Source organism: Hyaena hyaena, unplaced genomic scaffold, assembly GCF_003009895.1.
Source record: "Hyaena hyaena isolate Hyena2069 unplaced genomic scaffold, ASM300989v1 scaffold_371, whole genome shotgun sequence".
NCBI classification, from domain to species: Eukaryota; Metazoa; Chordata; class Mammalia; order Carnivora; family Hyaenidae; genus Hyaena; species Hyaena hyaena.
The window spans coordinates 1,376,473-1,396,680 of record NW_024081003.1 but is presented as its reverse complement, the minus strand read 5'-3'; the positions used below and the strand labels follow the sequence as shown (position 1 = coordinate 1,396,680).

The 20,208-nt window shown below is 40.2% G+C and overlaps 1 protein-coding gene across 4 annotated transcripts in view; it reads right to left on the bottom strand.

Moving 5' to 3' along the window:
* Positions 1 to 20,208, bottom strand: part of ANK3 (ankyrin 3) — a 341,189-nt gene that overhangs the window by 41,847 nt on the left and 279,134 nt on the right. For 3 of the 4 annotated variants that reach the window (XM_039250504.1, XM_039250503.1, XM_039250505.1), the window contains 7 exons: positions 19,475 to 19,682; positions 18,284 to 18,380; positions 17,386 to 17,614; positions 16,610 to 16,735; positions 15,546 to 15,668; positions 13,948 to 14,029; positions 1,389 to 1,463 (listed from right to left, as the gene is read on the bottom strand). In XM_039250504.1, the coding sequence (XP_039106435.1) occupies positions 1,389 to 1,463; positions 13,948 to 14,029; positions 15,546 to 15,668; positions 16,610 to 16,735; positions 17,386 to 17,614; positions 18,284 to 18,380; positions 19,475 to 19,682 (940 nt within the window). Of the gene's footprint in view, positions 1 to 1,388; positions 1,464 to 3,416; positions 9,900 to 13,947; positions 14,030 to 15,545; positions 15,669 to 16,609; positions 16,736 to 17,385; positions 17,615 to 18,283; positions 18,381 to 19,474; positions 19,683 to 20,208 lie in introns of all 4 variants that reach the window. The other variant, XM_039250506.1, reaches the window with a different exon arrangement.

Genomic DNA, 20,208 nt, shown 5'->3' with positions numbered 1-20,208 from the left:
TAGAATACTGCAAAATCAACATTTGCTCCAGTATATTTTTAGATTACAATATCCAGTGTTAAAATATAATTATTATCAATTTTATGTTAGCAAATATTTATACATAACAAATTGCTATGAAGTCACAATAACTTCCAAGGGTTGCGCAGACCACCTGTCTTTTCAGAGGACCACTCAGCTCTTGGTTGTTTAGCAGTGGGACTGGGAGCAGGGCTGGGTGGAAGGGGGCAGGAAGGTTTATTAAGTTGGGGTGAGGGTAGGACTTAGGACATTTAAAGGAAGAAAATGTAGCTGACCTTGTTTGCCATTATCTGGTTTCATATTCTCCATCTTAATAGCATGTAGATAATTGCTTCCCTGAGTATAGAATATCGCTGAGGGTATACAAGATGACTTAGATGTGACAATGGCTAACATTTCCATTTTAAGCTATTATGTTGTTGTTGTTGTGTGTTAAAAAAAATACACTCAACCTACAAAACTTAAAATTTTTCTGATTCATGTGAGGAGGATTTGGGGGGCCCATTTAACATCAAAACTACAAAGCAGAATTGTCCAGTTGACACAGAATTTTATCTTCATCTTTAATGAAGTGAAACCAAGCTAAATATTCCTTTTCCACACACTGGTCATAAACGGTTTCATTTGTTTTACTGAACTCAACTATTTTTGTAGGTTGAATAGATGTATACAGGTGTATTGTGTTTTAAAAAATTATAATTCAAATTTTAAGCTTCCTGTCATTCCCTTGTTTTCTTGTGTATGTAGTTATTGAAGATGATCCTTGTCTTCCTTTCGCAGAGTGATATAAGATTTCCTTTGAAATAAATCTTTGGGCATAAAAGTAAGTCCACTTAAAAGGAAAAAAAGTATCAGGTAAATGAACATACAGAAAACATGTGTAGATCATAAAGAAGTGTGAAGACGACCTCACAAATAATTAAAATTTGTGAAACTGAGGCACGGATTAATTGAACTGTTGCTTAAGAGAGCTGCCTACAGGTATAAACCATGTTAAAATTTTGGATTATTTAAAAATCATAGGGCTTAACTGTGTTTTTCTTACACAGTTTTTTCTTTACATTTACTACTAGGTAATATGTTACCTAATATTACCAGAAATGGTGGTTTGAAGAAAGTACCTACATTTAAGGTAAAGTGAGATTTAAATTTCTGTTCTTGAGTGTATGGGCATTGAAAAGGATTTGAAAAACACAGTATAGAAGGTATTATCAGTAATTATCTCTGGGTTGATAGAATTATGGATGACAAAAATGTTTGTTGTTTTTTTCCTTGTTGCTTATTTCTGTTTTATATAATGAACCTCTTATGAAAGACAAAGAAATTTAGAAACTGTATTTGTCTCACTCAGGAGTGTATACACTTACCTGTCCAACTAAGTCCCAGGTGATCGGCTACTATTGCCATCCTGATATCTGTCCGTTCACATGGACTCTGTGGACCTACGATTTACAATTTCTTAATTAAAATAATCATCAAGAAAGATACGATACTGGAAAATTGTTTTTAGCAGTACTCGGATTTTACAGAGAGACTAATGCTAACACTGTACACTTACATGTGTCCTAGGTCACCTACATGAACACTTCTCTTTTCACATGGTTCACTTGATTATCACCTGCACCGGCCAGATGTGAGACTACATGGATGCTCAATGTGATGGAATCGAACATGCTGACGAGCTAGCTACTGGACAGCAGTTACAGAATCATTGTGTTGGTGAAAACACCATGATGGGATCTCAATATCTATGCTTTTACTTTGACAGTATCATTATTAGTACATTAAAAAAAAAGTTGCTCATCTTGAATGACACCAATGTCTTCAGCATGCTTCCCTAGCTGTCTAACAGTGTCGTTTGGTTAAAAGGGAGGAAGAAGAGTATATAGACAGCACACACAGATGACAGTGACAGAATGAGAAACTACGGTTAAGTCACTCCACAGGCAATCACAACAGTTCATGCACTAGGGTCTACGAGTCGGAAAGTGTTTACAAACTACGCTCGCTCTCCGGGATGTGAGCAAAGAGTGCTCGAGAGACCTGACTGCCTCCGTTCTCACCAGTCCTTCTACTGCTCCTTTTCCCACTGCCGGCCTTTTCACTCTTTGATTTTAAAGGTGCTGCCTCTGTTTTCTTATCTCTAGCAGACTTCGTGGTAACTGAAGGCTGGCCACCCCGGGAAGTCTCGGACAACGACGTGTTTCTTGAGGTACTGTCTTCCTCATCGGACAACTCGGACTGCATCTTTTTGTCTTCTTCAGAGAGGCGGTCCACAAGCTTTAAGGTCTCACCACTAATTCCCTTAAAATATTCAATGGAATGTTTACATACTTCCTTAAGCTGACTCTTCCTAACTTTTACTATGGCGGTGGTGGTAGTGGCGGTGGTGGTAGTGGGAGTGGTGGTGGTGGTGGTGGTGGTGGTGACACAGGTGGATCTTACCTTTACTGGCAACTTGGATGGAAGCTGTTTGGCCTTGCCTTTCTCTGGCTGCCCTTGCTTTTGTGTGGCACATGCTTTTCTAACTACGTTATCCCTGTGTGTGTCTTTTACTGGAATTCTGGACTTTACATCTACACATGAAGAAGAAATAAGGGTTTTGGTTTTCTCAGATTGACTGACCTGCTTCGTTTTACTCACTTTCATGTTTGGTATATGACTTGGTGGGCAGATATCTTTTGGTGAAGTGGCCTTTATGGGAAGTTTGGATTTTCGCCTAATCCCTATCGATTCCTTGGTCTTTGGCTGCTCTCCAAGAACTTTCTGCTTATCTCTTACACAGTGTCCTTGCAGTACCCCTGTCTTTTTTCCTGATGAGATTTTCACTGGATTAGCTTTCTCTGTGGTACAAGTGGGTGCAGAATGTTCTGTCAGAACTATATTACTTGTAATGTTATCTGTCTGTATAGTGGAAGAATCCAAATTGTTGTTGTTATTAAAGTTATCTTTCTGGAAATCATGTTTTTCTTGGGGCCTAGTGCCCATGTGGCTATTGGCTGTATTTGAAATCATTGTTATAGTTTCATTCTCTAGTCCCTGACAACTGGTCATCACAGCTTCTATCTTATCTGTCACTTCTCCAGGTCCTTCTTTCTTCATGGTCATGGTGGATGCAGAAATTCCCATTTTTATAGGCGTGCGCAACTTGGGGTCAACTTTAGAGGTGCTAGTGGCTGCTGCCGATTTCTCCAGGGAGCCACTACCGGATGTGCCTTCCTGACACTCTCCGCTGGTCGGGATGCTGGGGTTGGGTTCGACTGGAGGTGCCTCTACATTTCTCTCTAGATTGGTTTCTACAGTGGTGTCCCCTGACTGTGGCTGTGGTGTGGCAGTGACCATACTTTTATCCCCTTCCCCCTGGTCCCCTGACTTCCCTTCAGAAGTATGCTCACCAATCTGGAAAAATTGGAGCCTCTCTTCAACAAAATCCCTCTTGCTCATGTCAATTGCACCACTGCGAGTCATCTCAAACATTTTCCCTTCATGAAATGGGAAGGGGTTAGGCTCACTAGTTGGGGTACTTTCATCAGTTGGCGTTCTGGCTGGCGTTGTATCAGGGGTTGTTGCTGGCGAGCGGTCTTCCACAGCCAGACCAAATGGCTTAGTTTCATCTTCCCGTGATTTACTGTCAAAAACTTCATCATCCCCTCGGTTATTAGACCAGGGATCAAAATCTAGACCTTTGGTAGCTACTGTTTTAAAAGGAGTGGCAAATTCTTCATCTACTTTGTAACTGAAGTAAGTATCAGGAAACACTGATCTGTCAGGATGTCTGCCTTCTAGAGTGAAAAACTGGGCCCCTGATTTCTGGTCAGTCTTATCAGGGGTCTTTTCAGATGAGGAACTTTTAGAAGGTGGCTTATCTTCGTCTGGTCCCACCCTTCCCTCCTCCTCCTCGATAACTTCAAGTTTACTTTGGCTAAAGGAGCGATCAGCTGGCTTCAGAATGCCCTCTGTGTTCCAGACATCTTTCTTAATTTCCATGGTTTGACATGGGAGTTTAGAATCACTCTCTGTCAGGCCATCATCTTCATCTTGCAGGTCGTAGCCATCCAGAGAGTCAATCTCTGTGGCATCTGTGTCATGAGAAAACTCGGCCGTGGTAGCAATGGAACACTCTGTGATGGACTGGTCATTGTTCCCATTCTGTGCAGTTTCATTCTGAGGTGAGTCGAAGCCAAGGCCAAATTCAGTATCTTTTCCAGATCCATTAGTTTCCAATTCTTTCTGGTTGGAAGCCTTGTCAGCAGGAGTTTTGGATGTGGTCATTTCTTTTTGTTCATCGTCTACTTCCTTTAATTTGAAGGTGTATTTTTTAACTGGGACTGGCTGATAGATGGATTCGTCATCGCTCGAATCACTGATGTCTGCCCCAGGAGGAACTGGAGAAGGCGGCTGCACTCTGATGACCGGTTCGGCCAGCTGGTACTTGTCATGTTCATCTTGCAGACTGACTTCAATCATGTCAACCTCTCTTTCAGGGAGATAATGATGCTTTTTATCGGGTTCCATCTGGTCTGCATCCAGTGGTGGAGGAGGGGGGAACTCAATATAGGCAACTCTATTGGTTTTGGGTCTTTGGTTAGAGTCTTTGCTCACATCAGTAGGCATTTCACGCTCCAAAGTTGCTTCCTCCACCGTAGTCTGCTTTAAGGAGGATGACTTGGCCTGCTCCTCCTCCTCAGATTCCTCAGAAACCTCAGGAATTGGGCTGGGTTTGCCTGGTATATAAGCTATGAGCGAGTCTGGTGTCTTAGAGGTGAATTCATAACTCACTTCCTCTGAACTGGGTGTTTCTGGGGTTAAAGGGCTTTTCCCAGAGCTGTCTAGAAAGGAAACTTGCTCAAGAGTGTCGTCTTCTGGACTACCTTGGGGAGAAGGAGGCTGCTTCTGCTGTCTAGTTGTATAAAAGGTCCCCCTGGTCTCTTGTACTGTCTTACACTCCTGACTTATGATCTTTTTTACACTTCCTTGCTGTATCTCCTTTTCATATTGCTTCCCCACCTGTACAAAACTGACATAAACAGGTAAAGTTTTTATGTCTTTCCCTCCCTCTGTCTGGGCTAGTGGAGCAACTCTTTCCAATCCATCAAGGGGACTGTGGTCGAACACATCGCTAGAGGGAGATTCCTTTCCTGGGCTAAACTCTAAGGAATCAGGAGATTTGGTGGGAGAGGTTTCAGTTTCATCGAGAGGAGGGCATAAGCCTACATAACTCTGTCGTTTGGAAACTTTGCTGATTTCTGAATAGGTAACTTTTTCATCTTCTATAGAATTAAAGTGCTGCATCTCAACTGTCTCTTTACTCATACTTGATTGGGGCAACTTTGGTGATAGTTCATGTTGGGGAAATGTCGGCTGCTCACAAAAACCATCAGGAATATCAGAAGATAGCATTCTGCGTCCCTCTGCAGCTCTGACCGGGATGTGTGATGCCGGTGAGCTCTCACCCCTCCTGGAAGGTTGTTCCAGAGATCCACCCGGCCGTTCCCCTTCTTTCACAACATATTCCCTATATAAGACCTTTTTGGAGGGAGATTTTACAGTCATTTCCTTAATTTCTGAGAGAGAGCCATTTGTTAACAACTTGTGTTCTCTCTCAGTCACAGACATAAATTCACTCCTTTGATCAACAATCTTACTCTCAGGGTGACCAATGTGATTCTCTCTTACATCATGAACAAGTACATGTGAAAGTTTTTCTTTCTGCAACTTATTGTTAGCGGCTCCAGAACTTTCCCATGTTCTAAAGACCTTTTTGTCCCATGGTCCCTTAGTGGCTAAATCTGAGGTTACATGACATGCCAAGTCTTTAGCCTGTTGCTCAGAAAAATAGTCAGGCATTGCTTTACTTGACATTTCAGTTCTCTGTGTCTTCACATCCTCAGAGCCAGAATCATTTACGACAATTTCATTGCTTTGGACGTGCTCCTCTTTAGCCCTCAGGACCATAAAATCATTTTGCACAGACGCACTTTCATCTGGGAGGTCTACTGCCTTCTGCTGCTTTTCTCTGGCAAAAACTTGGTACACAGGCAGCTTGCTCTCCTGGATTTTTTTGACTGGGATTCTGGATTGGCCCTCTGGCTTTTTGTCTTCTTGAGATACGTCCTTACTCTTTGCCTGTGCACCTTGTTCAAATTTTAATCTAATGGAACTGAGTTTGGATTGTTTGAGCTGAAAGCCAGATTGGGGCCCTTCTGGTGCTTTGCTCTGCGAAATGCTTTCTTTGGCTTCCTCCATGGACTTGCTGTCCTCAGGCTGTTGGGAGAGAACCTTCTTCTCTGAGCTGCTCGGCAGACTGGATTCTTTCCTCTCATCGGCTTTGGGGAAGCCTTGTCCGTCATGGCCATGCTGCCTTGCCTTAACCCACTCATCACTGGATGCCAACAGTTCTGTCAGCAGTACCTTTTCGGGGCTGCTACTGGTAGAGCTTTGAGAAGAGTATTCTTTACCATTTCTAGGGCGTGGCTTTTTCTCTGGGGACTGCAGTTCATCGTTTAGCTTTTCGGTTTTGTCACGAAAAAACTGTGACACTTCAGTCAGTTTTTCTTCAGCTTCCTTCACAGTCCTGTCCACCCTATCTTCATATATCAACTTCTCTCTACCTCTGTCTAATCTGTCCTCAGTAAAGCGCATCCACATGGCATGTTTTGGACTACTAACATCGCCAGAATAGTGCAACACTGTCACTTTATCAAAATGCTCATCTTTAGACACTTTACCTACACCATTTTCAGACACATCTTTATAGATTTTGGAGAGAATTTCTTTTTTGGGGGCAGTGACTACTTTTTCTCTGGACCGCTTATCAGACCCCTGTAACTCTGAGCTAGGGGGTCCTGCATGGTCTGTAACCGATTCCTCGGTATCAGAATGAGACACATCTAGCTTTTCTGACAGAAGCATTTTCTCAGCAAACCTGTAAGACTCCCCTCTTAGTTCTGACAACTCATCGTCATGGTATTCTATTGAGTGTTGACTCAAAAGCTTCAATGTTTTATAAGAGTCATCAGATATGAGTTGAGCAGAACTAGGGCGACTATCTTCTTCTTGGGACACAGGAGTGTTTACTCTGGAAGACTCCAGATAAGAAGGCAATGACTCTTCGGCAGTGAGTTCTTCTTCTTCTTGCTGACCCTGTTCCTCTGAACAAGGAAAAGCATCGTGTTTTTCTGGCAGAAAATCTTTTAGGTTAATATCTCCCCGGGATAAGTCTTTCTGATATACATACATTTCCTTTTCTGGATGCTTTTTGGTTTCTCTAATAATGACTTCAGTGGGCTCAGCTTGGTTACCTTTTTCGATGTGGACTTCTATTATACGCTCCAGTTTGGGTTTCATTTGGTTGTCCTTCTCTGCATGCTGGGCTGGGGTTTCAGCAGCAGACTTGTGAACATCTGGAGGCACTGCCGACTTATGCTCAAACAGACCTGCCAGTTCTTTGGAAGGGTCCCGCCCGGACTGAAAGGCCTTCATTATGTCATGGACTGACATGGTTTCTTCAATTCTTTCAGAGGCCCCTTCACTGCCTGGTGGAGAATGATAGACCATTCTGGTGGTCGTGGTTATGTGAGTCTCTTCCTTAACACGCATGCCTTTGCTCAGAACCCGACTGTGGTCCTCTTCTTCACCATTGGCTTTCATTTGAAATGCTTTCACTTTTTCCTTAATACTAGAGGTGGTGGGCTTTGGCTCCAGTTCCGTAAAAGTAGGTGAAGGTTTGGGTGACACCGGCTCCTCTGGTTGGCATGGGGGAGCATCTCCAGCCGAGGGCTCATAGCTCCTGATAACGTGCACCACTTCAGTTCTTGTTTCGGTAATGACAGGAGGGATGGGGACTTCGTGAAAAAGTGGCTTAGGGCCAGTGCTTTCAGCGCTCTGTGGTGCTGAAGGCGTTTTTTCACTTCTTGTTTCAAAGCCACTGTCAGACAAAGGGCTTTTGTCTTGGTCATGTTGAGAAAAGTCATCCGGAGACTCTAAAATAGTATCTGTTCCAAAAAAGGAATCCGCCATTTTACACAACTCTTTCTCAGAGGTGGAGGGCCTCATGGAGGCTGGAGGCATTTTGAGTTTGTGTTCCTGCAAAGCAATTGCTGGCTTCAAAATCCTTTTCTGTCTCTCTTCACCATCCTTCTTTGCATCCTCAAACTTGTACTTTAAATTTGTCAACGAACTACTCCCAATATCATTTGTTAAGTAATCAATAACTTTGGTCAAGTTATAATCCTTCTCAGAGGCGGCTTTTGCTTTCACTTGCACTCTCTCTGGCAGAGATGGGGAATGGCTCGCGGCAGCTTGTTGTCTGGCTTCTCTTATTTCTTCTGAACTAAATTCTATCCAGTCGTCTTCGGGAGAGAGTCCTTTGTCACTCTTTGGTGATTTGGGTGGTCCTTTATTATCTAAACACACATCTTTTTTAAGGATTTCACTCACTTTCACCAAGTCTTCCTTTACTTTCTCAACAATTTTGAAAGGTTCTTCATCGTCGATTCTCCCTTCTTTCGGGAGTTCGGGTTGGAATGGCTTCTCCTCAGGCACGTCTGTTTGTAGTATTGCAGTCATCCGCATGAGGTCTTCTTTCATTTCAGCCACGTCTTTTAATATCTCCTGACTGGAAGATAAAGAAGATGGTGTAGACAACTTAAGGGCAGAGGGTGCAAGGAACAAAGACGACTTAACTGGAGATGAAGTTCGATTGAAATGGGGCTGAGGACGTGTCTCCGTAGTCAATGTTTTAATGGGTGACAGCAAGGCTGCTGCTGATTTTGTAAGTGAACTAGAGTCTGGAAGTTTCTTTAATGCTGGTTCTGGCAAAACATTGACTACAGAGTATACTGGCACTGTTATTATAGATGAAGTTACAGATGAGGTAGTTGCAGATATTGATGACCCAAGGGATGTATAGAGTGCACTTGCGGAAGGAGTTCTTAGGGACTGAAAAGCAGATGGTGCCGAAGAAACGTATGACCTGAGTGGGGAAAATGGCATTGCTGTTGTGGTAGAAAACACTTTCTCAACTGTGTCAGTGGCTGCATTGACCACAGTGCTCACAGAGTTTGTAGCCGTAGAAATTTTTTCCTGTAACGTGGCAGTGGCTTTGCATCCGTTAATTAAAGTTGAAGATGACGGATATTTCAGGGGGGAAATAGATCCGTTGACTAATGCTACCTCTGCATGTCCAGGCATCTGTTTCACAGGTGATGAGAGAGAAGAGGCCATTGTAACTTTAGCCGATGAAATGACATCAACTGCTGATTTCACTGGAGACACCACTGACTTTAGAGGCGAAGATATTAGCGGAGCTGCTGATGTAATAATTGACTTAAATGGCAAACTTGAGGAATACATATTAATGTTTGATTTGGGGGACGCAGGGGGGGTCATAGTAATTGATGACCTCTCCAAAAGAGACCCCGCTGTAGTCACTGGAGAGGTTCGGGAGGAAAACGTAGAATTGGATGCCAGCCCTTTTAAAGGCGAGGCCTCTGGGACTGTGGGAGCTCTAACCAGGGTACCAGAGGAAACTTGGATATTGTATGGAGATTGTGACACCACTGTTTTTATCGGTGAAGAAATTGTCCGAAAGGATCTAATTGGAGATGCCACATCACTAATGGATTTAACTGAAGACGTAGTTGATGCGCCTAATGTGGACTTGATTGGAGAAGGAGTCGAAACAGACCATATTGATTTTAACGGAGAAGCTGATGGCGTATTAGAGGAAGAGCTTGATAAGGAAGTGAAGCCTGACTTGGCTGGCCCAGGCACTGTGATCGGAGCTGTTGTCCAGGACTGGTATGGTCTTGTAGAAAAGAATGGCTTGTATGAGTAAGTGGTGGGGAGGGATCTTGTTGCTCCTGTACTCCGTTCAACTGTTTCTTAAATTTTAAAATGAAATCAAACACAAAAATCAACAAAAATGGTTGAGAAACAGAGAGACCAGAGAAAAAAATTGGTCAGTAAACTTTGAAATATTACAAAAGCAAGTACAATTGTTTGCATGATTTAGAATGGAAGAGGCAAAACGAACAATTAAGTAAAAGAGGAAAAAAAAAAACCTCCATGGACATAACCAATCCAGAATTAAAAATAAATAAATAAACAAACAGAAAACAGAGCAATGGGAAATGAAAGACAGAAAAAGCACATAGCAACCAAATAGGCCAACAATGAAAAACAGAAAACATGAGGAAAGAATTAATGATGAGAAAAATAACCACAATGGAAAACGGTTCCCTTACTTCCTATTGACTTTCTTATGTGCTGGTTTTGAAAGATCAGCAGCCATTCTGTTTTGCCTGTATAGGTACATGTTCATTTTGTGCAACCATATAACTTTCATTTTGGTAATTTCTAACGTTCTCTCTCCTTGAACCTTTTGGTGATACAGATTGCACCTACTCAGAACCGTATCGATGTGTGCAGCTATACATTAAATATCTAGAACTCTTTTCTTTTTTTTTTTTTTAGAAAACTATTCAAGCCTATTTCATGCAGAATCCAAAGTAACTTTAATGTGACAGGCAACTGATTGCAAACCGTGAAGCCACTGGATTTTAAATCTGTATCTTCCATGCACAATTCGGTTATGCTTCACACCCATAAAAAGCCAATAAGAGCAAGAAATTTTCTGAATCAGAACTTCAAAAGGAAAAAACAAAGAAAAGGAATGTTTGCATTTATTTTTTTCTCATGCAGCATATTCCTTTTGGTGAGGAGAAAGAAAATGTAATATGAAATGATTTAAAAATGCATGTGTACATACACACAGAGGGGGGGAAAGCGGAAAATATGGTTCATGGTTACCATAAGCAAGCAAAGCAACTGAAAACATCTTATCATGCACATTATATCACGGCAAACAAGCCAATGAAGTAATACAATTTTTATGCCATATTATGCACAATATATAAACTTTAAAAATACTTTCACAAGAGCATTTAGAAAGAAGAGTACACTTTTTCCATGAGATGCAAAATCTTGGTACCTTTTGAGATTTTAGGAAAATATTTAACACCGCATATTGAAAATACATCTGCAACTAAATATATCCACATCTGGTATTACCTTCATCATGGAGAAAAGTACATTGTTTATTTCGGATACTTCTTTCCCCGTAATCTATCATACTTTAAATTCTCAAAAGGTATCATGGGAAAATCTAAAAAGCACAGTCATATTTTTAACACCCCATATTTAAGTATCTGCAGTGGGATCCAGTATATATCTGTATACATATTTATCAATGGCAAAGGTACCAATTCTGGTGCCTTCCCAGAATGTTCAAGAGGCTCATGGCTGCTCCAAACAGTGGATCAGCCATGAGGCAGACCTACCACTAGGAAAGATGGATTCAGTACCAGCATTCATCTGGCACTGGGACAAGAAACACACAAATGAGGTAAGCACACTCACTGGGGGAGAGCAAACACACACTGAGTCCTCTCTACTTCTACAGCTCTCACAAACAAACCGAGTTGGTCACAGAGATTTGGAATGCCTGCTAAGGGCTAATGGTCTATGTCAAAGTTGAGTACAGTTTCGCTCCCAGAAAGCACTGGTTCAGAATAATAGTGAAACGTGAAGAGGAAATAACAATCTGCTTCATCTTTTATGCTCCTCTTCATGCTGTGCCCGGGCCATTGCTATAATCCAGTCCTTGGATTAGCAGCTACTCCCACAAGGGTGAAGATTTTCATTCCTAGTGTGCATTTAAATTCAAATATTCAGAACATGTCCTCTTCTAGGCTTACATATTATTCTAAAGACATGTGGAAGAACTGAGGATAAACTCACCCGTTCATTACCCCTCCTAGTCATAATTCTCAATATTATATTGGTTAATATATTTTGGACATACCATACTGCAAATGGAAGGTTTGGGGATTCCTTAAATTCAGCGACTTGGGCTCAGCCCAATGTCTCAAGAGAATTTATTTTTATAACTACCAGAAACTGGGAAAGCATCTCTCCTTCACCACTGAAGGCTGGCTCTGTCAAGCAATGTAGTCTTCTGAACCACATGTGTGGTTTTAGCTTTGCATGAAGTAGCCAATTTACTGATCAGTTACACATTTTATGCGTAAGTGACACATGTTTTGTGATGCCCTTTATAACAAAGACAATTTCTGGGAGGTTCTGGATATCAGGTGCTGAATTATACCAGATTCTTTTTTTCTTATTTGGGGAGTTGAGGTGGGGGTGGAAGGGACAGGGTACTGAGGGAAAAGCTGCATCACTTGGCATTCTAACACCAATTCAGTGTTTTCTTTTAGTTCTGTCTTAGTCCTTTCCATTTCTATGTTTACCACTGTTATGCTCCCTTTCATAAAACAGAAAAGTACCTTCTTCCTTCTATCAATATGCTATGCCATAACTGAAGCTAACCAAAAAATACCAACACTTTCATAAGTGGAAAAAATTTAGTTGACTTAGCATGGGCCTTACCTCAAACTCATATAGCCCCCCAAATACTTCAGGGACCAGAATCATATGGGAGCTCACCTGTCCAGAGGTGCCTTGGATCTGAAGGAGCTGGTCATGGAGCCTGTCCAAATCTTAAGGATTTTGCCTGGGAGTCCCAATCAGCTACCCTCTGAGAGCCTTAGATTTGGGGCAAAATAGTGTTCCAAAGAAAACTTCTACTCAGGATATTTAGTCATATTGAAAAACCATCTACTTATACACATATACCACCCGTGCTTTGTAGCATAAGAGGAGTTAATTTCAGTCCTTATGCTTTTGGAAGGATTTAGACATTTATGCCAGAGGCAAAAACTGAGATCTGGAAGAACATTCATGAGTGTGGTAGAATTTCATTTTTCTTATGCTCTCCATTTCGTGTCTGAATATAAAAGCTTCACCAGTGGTCAAGGAGCTACTGAAGATTATGCTAAGACTATATAAGCTAAGTACTGGAGTTTTATTGCCACACATTGAATATGTTATGTTGGCCCACAGAAACAAGAACTCAGGAAAGCTGGGAAAAACCAAAGTTGTGGCTCTTACTGGTAAATTTCCAATCCTCCCTGAACTCAAGTTAATAATTGTGAATGATGAGAAACAGCCAGAAATTATTCAATAACATTATTTGTGTAAAAATCCTTTTCCAATGGATCAAACATGGTGCTGCTTTCAGGAGTCTTAGCTCCTCTTGGGTGATGAATTCTCTGGAGGGTCGAGGGAAAGGGTAAGGGTGAGGTGGGGAGGGAGACGGAATGAGTGTATATGACTGAATGGATTTATACCCTGATACTTGGAAGCCAGTTAACAATGAACCAAAACAATCACTGAGAGAAGAAAAGGGCTTAGCTAGTTTGGTGAAGACTAGCCTTGGAACTGATATTTACTAAAGGGGTGAGGGTGGTGGCAGAGAGGGAGAGAGGAAGTGGAAGATAAGAAATCAATAAAAAAGTGCCTCAAGAAGGTAGGAAGATACACTTCTTGCAAACTGGGAAGAAAGAGAATCGGGACTAAGGTATAAGGACCCACCTATATTATGAAAAATGAGATGAAAATCAAAGTTACATTATCATTCTTTCTACCAATCCACATATACAAAAATAAATATTTTCTCTTTTGAGTCTAGATTTAAAGCAACATTGGTGCATTGTCTCCTAGCACCACAATCACAGTGAAATCAAGATTTTTAAAGATAAGTAATGAGTAGATGTTTCTAAATTTTAAAATAGGTAATAGTTTTTTTCCAAAACTGTTTTGAGGTTGTGATCTAAGGGTGTTTGTGCTTCACATCCTCAACTATGTACAAAATATCACATAGATTTCATGATAAAGTCTCCCCGCAGGCAATTTTTCTTTTGCCATTGGGCTTTCAAATGACCCCCAAATTCAGTTTGTATAGAAAAAATGTCTCTTCTTATCAACATCCACATAGATTAGTAAATGCGTTAGAGAACTCACTCATTCCAGGCTCAGTCAAGTAGCTGTAGCGCTTACGTAACGCTAAAGATGCAAAGCTCTGTCGTCTATCTGCTTTCTCGGCCTGAAAAAGAAAAAAGAGAGAGAGACTGTGTCCAAATTCCTTGTGACATCGACTTAGTTTTGAAACATTTTGTAGGATGATGCCTGGTTTATCTCTATTTTTCTTCATATGGATTCTCTTCATGAAAATGGTAATTCCCCGCTGTGACTCTATAGTCCCACCCACTGTCTCGACCAAATTCCCATCACTTAGCAAATATAAGAGCACCAACACAGCAGACTACAGGGAACTACAAATACAAGACAAGCGTTACAGAGACTTCTGATGCTGAGCAGTAAATCTCCCCAAATTCCTTCATATTGAAAACACATATATCATGATGTACACTCACTCTATGTGAGCACATTCAAGGGAAAAGGGCACACGGTGTCTCATTCGGATTACTGCTGCTATTTCTATATGTTCAAAGGCATAGAGTGTAGATGTGGTTAAAAAGGGTTAAGGGTTTTATTAGAAATAGTGATTCTATTTTTTATTACTGGGGTGTGAGTTTTAAAAATCCAAATTATGATATAACTTGGAAAAATATTAGGAGATGCCTTATAAGGAAAAACTCATTTAAAACCAAATGGAACCACTCCACTATACCCTTAAAAATCGTCAAGATAATTTTCTTTAAATACCAAATAGTTACCAGTAGCCATGGAACACACATTTTATATTACATAAAACAACGTGACTTATACAATAAAATTTCATATATTTCTCATGGTCTTGATTTGAATGTTACACAGAGTGGATACTAGGTGAAACTATGAACAAATGTATATTTATACATGCCAAGCTCCTACATTTAAAAATGTTGAAAGAACTTTAGTTCCACTTTTCCAATCACTAGTGGGATCACATTCCTGAATGCCCTGAAGTATTCCTATGTTTATGTGGAGGAAGAGTAAACCATTCTTTAAGAAAACTGTACAGCCTTTACCTCACTTATGCTAAGATCTGCCAAAATATAATCTGTTTCCCACACTTTAGCCCGCTGCAACTTCTTTCATACAGATTCAATTTCTAATCTATCTCCAATAGAGTAAAAGCAGAAGTGTTCATATTACCTCATCATCTTGATCTGACTCTGTCTCCTTTTGGTTCCAAGAGGCATTGCAGAGACAAGGAATATTATAATGGACAGCAGGGAAAAGAATATCAGGATATGAAAAGGACCGAGTAGAAAGCACAAAATGCAAGCTGAATCAAGAGAGCAAAGCAAATCAAAAGAAGCCAACACAAAATATCAAGAACTGTACATCCACGGCAAATTAATGTGTGACATTATTTGAAAGCATAAATATCTATGAGCTACCAGCAGAAGCTAAAGCACTCCACAGAGGACTCCATCATACAAACCATAAGAACTTGACACCACAGTAACAAGACTCAATCTACACACGGACGCTAATACAGCTGGAGTGTCAGAACTTGAACCATGTTATGAGCATTCCTTAATTGCATACCAAGGGCCCACTTCTTCAAGACCAGGGGAAGAGAGTCACAATAAACCAGTATCAAAAGATACCTTTTTATGTGCCGGCAGAGTGATATTTAAGTTGCAAACAGCTGTTTGAGGGAGTCCTTTTGTTGTCTTTGGTTCTTTCAGAAAAGACAGACGACCACAGGGCTCTTGGCTGGTGTCTCTAATCTAGAAGAATTTAGGCAGTTGACAGTTATAGAGGGGACTTTTCTGAGCATACTGGTCTGTACAAGGGTTAAACATGTTTATTTTACAGAGCCCTTCAAGAGGCAGGAAGAGTAACAGGAAAAGATGATGGTAACCGTCCCAGATCAACCACCGTGGTCACATGTAAACTCAGAGGAGTTTAGAACGCCCGGTTTCCAGATTAGACCCAGGATTGCTGTTTCCTTGTTTTACCCTGGCAATCTGTTGCATCATCTGGGTTATATACATTTTCTTCCCATCTAATAATTTCTTTTTCCCCAAGGCTTCCGTTTTAGCAAAAATAAGAAGAGAAAATAATAACAACACTAAACAACTGTCCCATGTCCTTCTGTTCTCTGAGGAGGAAGTCTCTGCAGACTGTCCTTGGGCTCCATTACGATGGAACTTACAGGGTTTGGACTTCATCCATTATTTGATTAATAAGAATAAACAAGATCTGATGTATTTTATTATTCTAGATTGTTTAGTCTTACAAATGTTTGCTTAAACAGAAATGATCATTTAGCTGTTTAAAAGGTAGAAGGTCTTTTTCACTAATCATAAAGCTTTCCTGGCTCAAAAGTACCTTCAGGGAGATCTCGGGCAAAATCTGACCTTGTTCCTCTGAATTCAAGTTTGGTGGTATATTTCAAACTGGATAAATCATTAGACTCTTTTCTTTTTATTCTCTAAGAGCTCTTTCTAAAAAAAATTTTATTTGTTCTGAGAGAGAGGAGGGAGAGAGAATCCCAAGCAGGCTCTGCACTGCCAGAGTAGAGCCCAACGTGGGGCTCAAACTAACAAACGGTGAGATCACTTCCTGACCTAGAATCAGCTCAGAAGCTTAACCCACTGAGCCACCCAGCCACTCCCCACTTTTTTTTTTTTTTTTTTTTAACTCACGGAGTCTGTTGATGATTTACCTTGATGGAAAATGGCAGTCTATTTTCTTTGAAAGCGTAAAAGTTAAAAACCAGCTGCTGTCCCCCTTTAGTGAGTGGGGCCAGATTTCCATAACAGTCAACATAAATAGGTTTTCCTTCCAGAACCTTTTGGAGTAAAAGACATACATAATTTAATGTTAATTTAAGTTGAAAGAATTTTCAGATCTTAAATCACATAATATTAAAAGACTGACATATTTCTATGTCACATTTGTCTCCTTATTAGGAAGTTACTTCGATGGTGTTACTTGCCACAAAAATAAATCTTTGGGCTCACAATTCAACAATTGTGACTGGAAACCCAAATTATGCACATGTATAAGACAGAATTATATATTCATTTCTATTCTAGCAACCTTAGACATGTTTGAGAAAGTGCTGACATCAATCACTTATTCACACAGACTTTGAAAGTTGTTGTTTTTTTTTTTTTTGACTCCAATACTTTTACCGAGTTTGAAAATGGAAAATCATGGTAATGTGCTAAATAAAGACAGTGGCCATAAAATTAAAAGAATTCAAGTTACCACAGGGCAGTAGAGACCACAATGTAGATTCATCAGTACTACATTTTAACCAAGATAACCTCAAACAAAGAGACATAAAACATTTGAGGATGAGTCTATATCAAATTTTTTAACCAAAAATTGAAATCAATCATGAGCTTGATATTTCTAGTAAGTGCTAATATAACTTCAAAATTCAGCCCCATATCTGGGGAATGTAATGAAACAAACTTGTTATGAACAAGGTACCTCAATATCTTTGCTTCTTGCAACCTCCTCAAAATTTTCTTGCTGCTCTAAAGTTTTGTCTACTTTGTCATCTGTCATGCAGAAACAGCGCAGGGAGGATTCTACAGGATCATTCATTTTGGCAAAAACAACGAACTTGGCCATATATGGAACACATATTAGTTCTCTGTACAGCTGTGAGGCTAACCCCACAGTTTCTAAAACTTGATGGCAGTCTGCAAGCCAAAATCTGAGAAACATAGAAGTGTGAAAATGAGATGATTTTAGCAAAATCCTAAAAAAGTTCATCATTAAAAAGGTAAAGCATATAAGGAAATTATACCAAAACATTAACTTGTTCATTTAAGCAAACAGTAATGATGCTTACTCAGTTTACAGAAGGTTTACATCTGTTATTTGTTATACTTTTGCTGAGGAGATATTAAGGATTTTTTTTTCTGTCTTGTCTTTCCCTCAGATTCTTATTCCCCTCATATACTTACCCATGATGAGCCTTCCTTTCTACTTCTGCTTAAGAGTTTAATCTCTTACTTTACATTAGAAGGAATAAGGATTTTATAGAAGAAAACATGGAAATCCTATCATCTTTTTTCTTTGAGAGTATAAAAATTAAAAACAAGTTGCTATCTTCCGTGAGCAAATGGGGCCAGATTTCCATAACAATCAACAGAAATAGGTTTTTTACAAATTGCTGAGAACTAGCAGAAGCAACTGTAGCACCGTACAGCTCCTTGTGCGAACTGGATAAAATGACTTATGGCAGTGAATTTTAAATTTCTGAGTTAGGCCCAAGGTCACCATCAAAATTTAGAAAAATAATCATACCAGTGGTATTGAGCACAAAAACTTTTACTTTTCCAAATTCCTTAATGCTTTTGGGAATCCTTTATTTCCATACCTGGCTGAAACATTGGTTGTAAAAGAGACACAATCCTTTATAAATGTCAGAGGTGTAGTTCCTGTGATATCTTCCCACTGAGCAGGCGAGGTGCCTCCTGAGAGAACAAGAGCAGATACGTTGACTTCATCATGGAAGACACTCCTTGTAAAATCTTCACCATCTGGTTCTCCCTGCATAGCTGGAACTTGCAAAACTTTGACAACTTTCAATTAATGGCATGCCCTAAAGGTAGATTTCCTCTCTATTCTCCTTCTATCCTCTATTCTCCTTCTGGCACTATTGCTACCTGATAGTGATCTTCTTGTAAGATACTATACTTTTCAAAAATAATTTTTTTAATTTGTCTGGCTACTAATGAATGGGTTAAACCTGGGGCAATCACAAGCTATACAGCACATTTTGTAAGTGCAATTTATAGGTGCAAAGATTAGTTGTTCAGACAGACAATATAATTGTCTTATTTTTTAATTTAAAAAAAAAAGACAAGAACTATCAAGAAAGTTAAGAAGCGGCTCATTTTTTACTGCCTAAATCATTTAATTTTCCACTGTAAAAAGAGGAATCAGACATTAAAACTACACACAGAAACAAAAAACAACCTATCTTAATCTAGGACTTTCTCTTAAAAATCATACTAGGTTGATCAAATGATGAACTAGCTCTCGAGTCCACGTGCTTATCGCAAAATGTGTTCTCCTAACCTTGCAGATTTAGTCTATTAGATTACACTCATGAACTGTGTAGTGAGAAGAGTCATGGCTTTGCCCTTCCTTACTCCTGGTTCAATGGACAGCTCTGTGTTCTCCAAAGTCTATCCCATTTCCTGTAGTCTAAAGGGTTTTGCTAGGTCCACTGCCTCTGTCTAGGTCCCCCAGAGATTACCTAGATGCTCTAGGAGATTCAATGCTACCTCAATAACCTTAAAAGAGTGTAATTATTAATACTACACTTAAAAGTATGGGAACTAATTTCACTGAATTTTAAATGAGTCATGATCTCTGCATCTTTAAAGAAAGGTACAGGGATAAAAGGTACAGAGATGAGGTGACAGAGAAGTAAAATGTTTTTTCTTTTTTTTTCTATGTTTATAAAGTTGGCATGGATGTTTCAAAGGCTTTATATCTTTGTACAGAATGACTGAAAATGATAGCTAGCATCAAGGGAACTATAGCAGCAAGTTAACCAAACCTGTGATGCTACAGAGCAGGCGCAGACTGGGTGTGGTGTCCCCCTTGTACCCATTGGACACGCCTTCTCCTGAGGGTGGGGGCACCGGGATGGTCATTGTGATAGGTTTATGGAATTTCCTTCTTCTTGGTTCCACAGTGACGATTGGGCTAAATGTTGCTTTGTTTCCAAGGATCTTTTTCACAATTTCATCTGGAACAGGCTGGGCCTAGAGACAGAGAAAGGACCTTCAGTGGAAGTTACCATTTTTCTATCGTTGGAAAATTGACTTTTTAAGTGAGGAGGAAAAAACCTAAAACAGACAACCAAAAAAAATGTCTTTCTCCTTAACCCTCTCTCACTATTTCAGGAGGGCGCAAAAAAAGAACCAAAACAACGTAACAGGGTAGCAGGAACCAGTCAGCCGTGAGTATTTCCCCACAGAGTAGAGGCGACAGGAGCTTGAGTGACAGAGGGAACCCAACCCCCGGCATAGAAGCCTTTTAGTCTACTTGAAAGTAAAGGTCTGCAAATATTGAGTCTAGTATACTTTAAACCTATGCAGGATATCCAATAAACATTACATGGGCAATGTGTGCCCAGGCCAAAATTGAGATTTTTCAGAGTTAAGTAACAAAAAGGCACTTAAGATGTCAATTGTAGACTACCAAACCTAATGTCTTCCTCATGGCTTTGTTGCTATTTGGTAAAACACTCAATACAAGAGAGAGCTGAAGGGAACCTGATATCACTGA